At 59.2% G+C, this 8672-nt stretch overlaps 1 protein-coding gene across 1 annotated transcript in view; it reads left to right on the forward strand.

Annotated features, from left to right (window-relative positions):
• LOC111156135 (coronin-7) overlaps window positions 1-8672 on the forward strand; it is a 55723-nt gene that overhangs the window by 20702 nt on the left and 26349 nt on the right. The window contains exons 7-9 of the mRNA XM_022516793.1: window positions 1056-1106; window positions 6426-6512; window positions 6975-7057. Of these exons, the coding sequence (XP_022372501.1) occupies window positions 1056-1106; window positions 6426-6512; window positions 6975-7057 (221 nt within the window). The remainder of the gene's footprint in view (window positions 1-1055; window positions 1107-6425; window positions 6513-6974; window positions 7058-8672) is intronic.

Below are 8672 nucleotides of genomic sequence, written 5' to 3' on the forward strand. Positions count from 1 at the left end.
CCGATTGTTCCTTGCTGGGTCGTTGTTTTTCAAAATATGAAAATATGAGTCCACGCTGAATGCAGCAAAGTGGAACTGTGCAAAGATGAAAAGAAGAAGAGCTGATCACCCCCCACCTTCCCCGTCCCCAGCACTAACACACAGCCCATGCTGTTCAAGACCTTTCTCCTTGCTCAGCAAACTTGCAAAAGCTACAGGAATGTGGTCAAATAGAGATCTTTGTTTACTTTTGCCGCAGCAGAATCACACCATCCGCGTTACTCTCCACCGTCCCTGTAGCACTTAACGATTGGTCATGGCCAAGCCTGTAAGTAGTCAGTGGATGTAAATTCTGCCCCCTTTCTCCCCCAGTCCTTTATGCGTGTACATTTCTGCACGGGCACACCCACTACTCCAAGGGAATAGAGTCCTTCTGCGCGGTATGGGCACTTCATTTGGTGTGTGTATATACGTATTTGTATTTGTATGTGTATGTGTATATGTATATGTATGTATATGTCTTACCTATTCCTGTCTCCAGCCTTAGGTAATCTGAGTCAGTAGCTGTATGCCGAGTGACGGCTGGGATCTGTAAACTTGCTATCCTGGTTAGTCACCAAGTTCTTTAGGTGTAGAAATGACATCATCTTTTGTGCTCCTCTGGGCTGAGCTGAACGCAGGGCCAGGCATTTACCAGCTGGTAGCCTAGAGTTTGGTTCTGGGCCTCATTTTCTCCATCTGTGACGGGGTCATGGTGATAGCACCACTTCATAAGGTGGCTGGAAAGATGGGGAGAGATCATGCGTGTAGTAGGCCTGGTGCATTATAGGTGCTCAGCAAATGTGAACTCCTGTGTCTGAGTTCTCTGGTGTGGGTGACTGGGGCAGGAAAGGGGGCCTGCCCCCTGCAGTGAGAAGTAGGAGCCAGGCTGGGGAGGGGTCCCCTGGTGCATGATGGCAGCCCTGTGTACTAGGAGGTGGGGCTATCAGAGCCTGTGGGTAGGGGAGAGAGGCTGGCCTCTAAGGACCCTGCCTGTCCCAAGTACACTCTCTATTTACTCCTCTCTCCTTTTCCAGGACAAGCAGCTGCGGATCTTTGACCCCAGAACAAAGCCAGGGGCCTCTCAGGTGAGTTGTGTGGGCTGGGGGTTGGGCTGAGGCCCTAGTGGCTCCAGCAGGTATAGGTGGGGGCAGGCTCCGCCTCTTAGCAGAGATTCTGCCACACCCCATGCCCCTGGCCCAGGCCTGATGGGTGTGTAGGGGTCACCTGGGGTGGGCTCCTGCTACTGGAAGCTCTTTCTGGGAAGCATGTTTTGGGTCCTGGGAGGACCTGGCTTGGATCACAGGGAGGGGCGCAGCCTGGCTGTACACAGGCCTTAGTGGAGGCATCCTGTGGTTTTAGGAAGCTAATCTGAGACTCCAGCTTCCTCTCCTTCCTTGAGACCCTAATGCCCCCCTGCTCATCCTGGCGCAGTTGGCAGAGGCCAGCCTTGGAGGAACCAGAAAGACACAGCCGCCCACCCCGTATACTTCCAGCCTCACAGCCAATGGACCTTCATTCTGTACTTAGGGTCTGGGGGACCCAGGCACTGAGCATGTTTGGTTTCTGTCGGTGATGGTGCTTGGGGATGCCTGGGGCCTTTTGAGTGCTGAGTGGTTGATGGGTTCTGGGTTCATGCTATAGCCACTGAGCCACTGGGGAATCATTCATTCATTTGACATCAGCTCAGTACCAGGCGTGTGGTGAAGGGCCTGTCACTGGGGCTATGGGAAGCCGTTAAGAGAGTTTTAAGCAGAAAGTGAGATAAGCAGGTTTATGGTTTTGAAAAATTTTTCTTGAAGGTGAAAAATTTATTTTCCTGAGGAAGGTAAAGATCAGGCAAAGAGCTCCCCAGCGAAACCCAGGCCCTTCCCAGACACCCTGTCTCCATCTCTAGGACTTGTTCCCTACCTGGGGTCAAGGGTCATTCACCAGCCTAAACCTGATCAGCAGTAGCGAGGGGTGCAGGGCCTTGCCCCCATACCTTTAGCATGTGCCTGCACACATGCACACACAGGATCCCCATCGCGTAGGCCACAGCGACTTTTTGCCCATGATAGCCTAGTTGGTTTTGTTTCTGACCAGCCGAAGACCAAAAGGAGGTCCTGTATTGACCAAGCCTGGCAGGTGTGGTTTCAGCACCCCCCGCCCCCATTCCAGCCCACCGTGGCCTTGCTTCCCGGGGAGCTTGGCCCTGTGGCTGGTGGTGGTGCCTATCTGTGTCCCAGGACAGTGTGGGTATGAGCAGTGCGCCCCACTGGAGTTTTCCGTGTTTGACCTCCAAGCCTCTGCTTGGAAGGGGGCATGCCAGGTTGAAGGAGGGAGGTTGAGGCCCTCCACCTCCAGCTTTCTCAGGGCCCCGGGGCACCACGCATGGTACCCCATTCTTGCCCCAACTGGGCATTGTATGGGGCCAGCTCCCCTGGCCTGAACATTTTCTTCCTTTCTTGCTGCCTCCTCCAGCAAGTGGTGGTGGGGTAGACAGTGATGGTGGAGACCGAGTGGCTGCCGTCCAAAGGGCTCCAAGTTTCTAGAAGAAGGGGGAGAGGATCTGGTTCGGGAGGGAGCCCCCCTGAATGGGGCTTCTGGGCCAAGGAGACCTGGGAAGAGCGTGGGTGGCTCCTACCCCCTCCCAGCTGCTGGGATGCTGCCTGGGCTCTGCCGCTGGTGCTGGTGCGGGGGCAGCAGGGCCTGGAATGCTGCCCTCCTCGTGGCCCTGCCCCCCACTTCCGCCCAGGGCATCTGGCCCACACCTGGCTTCTATTAGGAAAACCACTGCTGGCGGCCAGGGTCGGTGTGAGCTGAGGGGCCCGCTCAGGGGAAAGACCTTCTGGGAGTGCCTTCTTTTGAGATCCTCCTTCCCCACTAGAGAGGGGGATGCTGCTGAGGGGGGTCAAGGGAGGATACACTAGGGGCTGTCACTACAGGCTGGAAGCTGGGGGGTGGGGCACCTTGGGGAGTCCTCCCCCTGCTGTCGTTTTTGGGCCCTGGGTGACCTGAGCTTGGGTTGGGAGATGCTTGAGCAACTCCCTCCTGTTCCCCCATCCCCCACCTTATATCTAGATTGCATTTATGACCATTTATTATACCCCGAGTCCTTGGCACACACAATCTTTTTCCATACTCACGATTGTCCTATAAAGCTGGCCCTTTGGTCATTTCTGTCCTAGGGGCACAGCAGGGCAGCCCAGGCAGGTTCATCTGTTGGACGCTGCAAGCCCTTCACTGTCGGGAGCCTGGGTGGGGGCGGCCAAGGCCTGAAGCCATGGGTGTGCCAGGGATGGAGCAGCCTGTGGCTGAAGGGGTGTCCAGGGAGCCGTGAGACTTCAGCACCGGCCTCGGGGCAGGAGGGCCCTGGGATCAGCCCTCTGACCTCTGGCGTGGGCTGGTAGACCTGAGCCTGGCCAAGGAGGGGTATGAGTGGGTGGCGGGGGTCTTATACCAGAGAAGGTCCCAAGAGGCCCTGCGCTGCTCCTCCAGCTGCCCTGCCCCATACAGCAAGCGTTGTCTTGGCGACAGAGGGGCGACTTGGCTGTACTGCAGCTGGAATGCTGGGTATGTGCCTGTTCCTGGCGCCCCTGTGCTGGGCAATCAGCCCCTCCTGTTCTCTCCTTGGGGCCAGGTGTGGGGGAGACAGGAGGGGACTGAGGGGCTTCTCCCTGGGCAGGGTGCCCTGCGGCTTGTTGGGACAAAGGCCACCCCTGTGAAGGGGGAAAGCCCGAGGCCTGGCCTGCAGGCCTCGGGGATTACCACCAGCGGTTTCCCCTAGAGCCTCCTGTGACAGAGCTGGGACTTTGGGGTGGCAGACTGCCTGAGTTCCAGCCAGACCTTTCCTCTGCTCAGGAGAATGAGAATTTGGGCATCTGGAGAGAGGGCTCCTCCTCCCTGAGTCCCGCTGAGGTCAGGGAAGAAGAACTTGTCAGTTTTAGAATACAAATCATTTTAATGATCTGGGGACAGAGGAAGGAGAAGGTGGTCAGCGGCCAACCCAGCCCCAGGCCAACCCAGCCCCATTCCGTGGGGCTTCCTGTGGCTCCTGGGCACACTGAGCTAAGTGTGCCGACAGTGGGCATGCTGGGCCCAGGCTGAGCTCCTGCCTCATCTCAGCTTCCTTGGTGCCTTCAGTGTCCTCAGATACCAGTGCCCTGCCGATCACCACCCTCTGGGCAGCCTGGGTCCCCTGGTGTGAGCTCATCCAGGGGTGTGTGCTGGGAGGCAGCTGGGACCCGGGGCCCCTCCTGGTCCCAACTCTGCTGGCTTCTACCTGCTGCTCAGTCTCCTTATCTGTTGTCACCTCAGGTCCCTGTCACACAGACACGGAACAATCACCCAGCCCACAGGGAGCAGGGGGCTCAGAGAGCTGACAGCTGTCTTACTAGGTGACTTGAGGCAAGTGTCTTCTCCTTGAGCCTCCGGTTTCTCCGTGTGTAAAATAGGAAGATGGGAGACAGGCCAAGGTTGATTCCGTCCCTGACCCATGCTTCTGAATGAAAAATGCTCCATTGCAACCCGCACGCCCTGCAGGCTTGGGGGCACTTCCTCTCCCTTGCCTCCTGCCCCCTGCAGTGGCGCTGGCCTCTTTGCTCGCCCAGGTCCCCACTCATCACAGGTGCTGGCCCCCTTGCCTGGCTCACGCCTGCTGATCCTTCCTGCCTTCGCTCACATGTCCCCTTAATTTCCTTCCCTGTATTATACTTTTATTGTACTCCGTTATCAGGCTTTTTAAGAAAATGCATATGGGGTATGTGCCAGACAATCCCCAGGCGTTCACCAGTGTTAACCCTTCCCAAAGCAGCTCTCCGAGGGTGGTCCCGTTACACGGCTCCTTCTCCAGCTGAGGGAACAGGCACAGAGGCGTAGAGCTGTCATGCTGGGAGGAGGCCGTCCGTCACCAGGCAGCTTTTCACCCAGAGCCGCGGCCCCTAACCTTCACTTCCTGGCACTTACAGTAACGTGCAGGGACACTGGGATTTCTCTTTGGTTCAGCTCTGTCTCCCAGCTTGTGTGTTCAGTGAGGCGGGGGACCCTTTCCACTTTCGCATATTCCCAGTGCCTAGCAGAGTACGCTGCTCGAACATTCATATTATGAATGAGCAGCCCCGCGTCACCCAACGACGTGACCATCCATCAGAGGAGCATCTGAGAACCACCCACCCCACCGTGGCCCCTAGCATGGGGCTTGGCCTGGGGAGACCTCGCAAGTCTGGTGCACGAGTAAGTGACACATGGCGCTTTGTCGGCCGTCTGGTTTGCTGTGCACCTGGGATATTTGCACGCCAGTGAAAGGGAGGGCTTGTGTGACACCACTGCCTCTAGGGTGTCAGGGCATGGCTGACCTAGCTCTGGCCCCACAGCCCCTCGTGTGTGGAGAGGGGTGTGGGGCCCTGGTTCTCAGGCTGCAGCCCTGACTTCCTGTGCCGGCTGCCGAGTGGGGAAGGGAGCAGTGAGAAAAGCCCCTTGAACAACATGGGCCATTCCAGGGTCTCCCACGCTGGGGTCCGCCTCCGTGGGCTGGGGAGGGGACGCTGGGCCAGCTCCTCCCAGGCTACCTCCCTCCCTCATTCATTCCCAAGGAGATCGTGGGAAGCTTGGAGGAAGCTGGCCACAGTTTGGGGTGAGCTATTTTTGGTAACAGGGTCTTTGGTCTCAGGCTCCAGGGGCCGAGGTGACTGGGAGGGAGCTGTTTGCATTTCCTCTGGGCCCCCTCTGCTCCTTGGGCTCTCCCCCCCACCCCGGGCCCTGGGGACGAGGCCGCCTATGGTATGAACTCGCCTCTTCTCCCTGGGCTCAGGAAGCCTTCCTGCTGGCAGCTCCTGCACTGGGGGAAAGCGAGGAGGGGCACTTATCTGCCCTCTCCGAGGACCATTCCCTAGAGCTTGGCACCAGGCCCTCTCCCCAGACCCTGGCAGTCAGGAGGTGGCTGTGATGCTCACACTCCCGTGATCTGCAGTCAGCCGGTCCCTCTTGCATGTAGTGTCAGTCGGTCCTTGGATAGCCTTGCGAACATGAACCCTACTCACAAATGAGGAAATGAAGGTCTCCAAAAGCATGGGGATCCCCAGAACTTGGGGATGACGACTGGCCGCTGAGTGCCTCCTCTGGGATTCCTGGAAGGACAAGGGTGTGCTGCTACCCTGAGTCCTGACCCTGTGGCCAGGCAGTCCCTACTGTCCCCTTTGGAGGAGGGGCACTGAGCCTAAGCGTGGTGCCAGGTCAGCCCTCTGGGTGCAGTTCTGTCCTCAGCCAAGGTGAGGCTGGGGTCCATCCTGTCGTGACGCTAGGCCTCCCCTGTCCCCCAGCCACTGGGGCTCACCACCCTGGCCCCTCCTGCCCTCTGTGGGGCTCTCAGGCAGGTGGCCCACCCCAGGAGGCCCCAGCGGCGCAGCGCCATCTTTTGTCTCCTCCAGAGCACGGAGGCCCACAGGAACAGCAAGGATGGTCGGCTGGCGTGGACGGGCACCCAGGAGCAACTTGTGTCTACTGGCTTCAACCAGGTAGGGCCCCTCCCAGATGGGCAGGGCACCCACACCCAGAGGGTAGGGATGAGGCCCACTGGGAGGTGAGGGGTGTCCAGCCAGCTCTAGGCCTGTCCATATACGGCCTTGTGTGCGGCCGGGTCTCGGAGCCCCAGGGGACCTCCAGCTGCTGAAAACTGGCAGATTCCATTCGCAATAGCTAAGCCTGACCCTGGGAACTGTGGCAGCCTCCCCCCCACTCCCAGGAGTCCATGGACAGAACCGCCCCGTTGTCCCTTGTCACCTAGGGGTCCTTAAAGGGGCAGGACATGAAAACCCAAACTCTCCCTGCCTGGCATGACTCATCCCCCCCACCCTCCAAGGGCTGCTCTGGGCCAAGTACCCTTGTGCCAGGCTGTGTCCTGAGGTGCTGGCTTCCCAGGGAGCCCAGGGGGCTGAGGGATGGGCCCTTCTGAGCCCCTCTTTGCCCCCTCCGTGCAGATGCGGGAGCGGGAAGTGAAGCTCTGGGACACCCGGCACTTCTCCAGCGCCCTCGCCTCCCTCAGCCTGGACACCTCACCCGGGTAGGAGCAGCTGGCACACTGGGGCTGGGCTCGAGGGAGGGTCAAGGGCGTGAATGATGTTCTTGAGGCCTGTAGTGGACACTTGGGGTGAGGGCCTCTGCCGTGCCATGGCAAGGCCACCTGTGGAGTGGAGGGGCCTGAGCGGGTGGCACAGCCTGACCCGGCCCAGACCTTGTCAGTGAGGGGCTCATCACCCAAGTGGTCGGGGGCTCAAGCTCGTCTGCGAGGTCTTGCAGAAGAAACCCGGTCGTGGCCCTTCAAGGCTCCACCAGCAGGCCTGTCGGGGGGAGGCCATTCTGCCTGAGCAGAGGAACTTCCTGACCCCATCCCACCCAGTCCCCAGCCACAGCGGGGGCCCTTGCTCATGCAAGCTTTCAGAGTGTCGGGGCAGGGACCGTGACCTGGCAGACACATGGGTGGGAAGCGTGGGAGCATATTTGATTTTGCTGGGGCCATTTTGGCGGTACCGAGGGTCAAGGAGACCAAAGCTTCAGTAGATGGCAGGGTGGACATGGGGTGACATGGGGACAGATGGGCTGGCAAGCTTGGAGGCACAAGGGACAGAGGGAGGCAGGCCTTGGACTGACAGGCTTTATGGAACCTCCTCAGTTCTGGCCACACGCCTGTCTCTGGTGGTTGTGGGTGTGTTGGGGGGTGGGTGTGCCCAAGCGGCTTGGGACTGTAAGTGCCCCTCAGTTTTCCATCCTCCTGGAAGTGTGTGCAGGGGGGTCTGTGATGGAGCCGTGGGGACTGGCCAAGCCAGCTCTGTGCAGGGGGCCTGGGCTCCCTGTGGCTTAGGCACAGGAGGCTGTCAGCGATGACTCCCTATATCACAGCTGAGGAAACAGGCGCTGGGAGTGGGGGACCAGCCTGGCTGGGGTAGGAGGAGCCGGGGGCCTGGTTCCTTTTCAGAAGCCTCTGCCCTGCTCAGTCACGAGTGTTGGAGGGGCTTTCTGGGAACCCCACCTGCTCCCCAGGCAGGGACCTATGAAGGTCAGAGCCAGGAGAGGGTTTTCATTCTTGGCTGTCTGTCCAGCCCTTTCCCCTTCCATTTCATGGCTGGAGAAACTGAGTCACAGAAGGCCTAGTGATCTGTCCAAGCTCTGGGAGTCAAGTGGACCATGTTTGAGGGCAAAGAAGCCTGACTGCCGTAAGAATTCTTGCCAGGGCATCTGCCAGAGAAGGGCTAACGGTAGCAGTGACCCTCCACTCCCATCACTTCTTACAAACCCGGGAGAGGTTGGGGGGCTGGTGAGGCCCATTTTGCAGATGAGGAAGGCGAAGCTGAGTGAGATCCAGTGCTTTCGAAGCACATAGTGCAAGGCCTCTGCTTACTCTGGGCCCTGGGCATTTGGAGGGGACAGTCACCAGGGGCCCCTGCATTGAAAGAATAAGAGCCCCTGGGCCTGATGCTGCATTCGTATCTCATCCTCCACACCTCCCCAGGCCAGGCCATCTCTTCCCTACCCGGCTCCCCCGCAAAAGGAGGGAGCTGGCCCAGCCTGGAGGGGTGTGGGGACCCAGGGTGAGCCATCAAGTGCTCCTCCTCCCACCACTTCCTGCCTTCCAGGCTCCACCCCTGGCCCCTGATGGGTCCCCCTCCCCCGCGGAGCAG

The sequence above is a fragment of the Enhydra lutris genome, unplaced genomic scaffold (assembly GCF_002288905.1).
Source record: "Enhydra lutris kenyoni isolate GAN:26980312 unplaced genomic scaffold, ASM228890v2 scaffoldscaffold45, whole genome shotgun sequence".
Classification (NCBI taxonomy): Eukaryota; Metazoa; Chordata; class Mammalia; order Carnivora; family Mustelidae; genus Enhydra; species Enhydra lutris.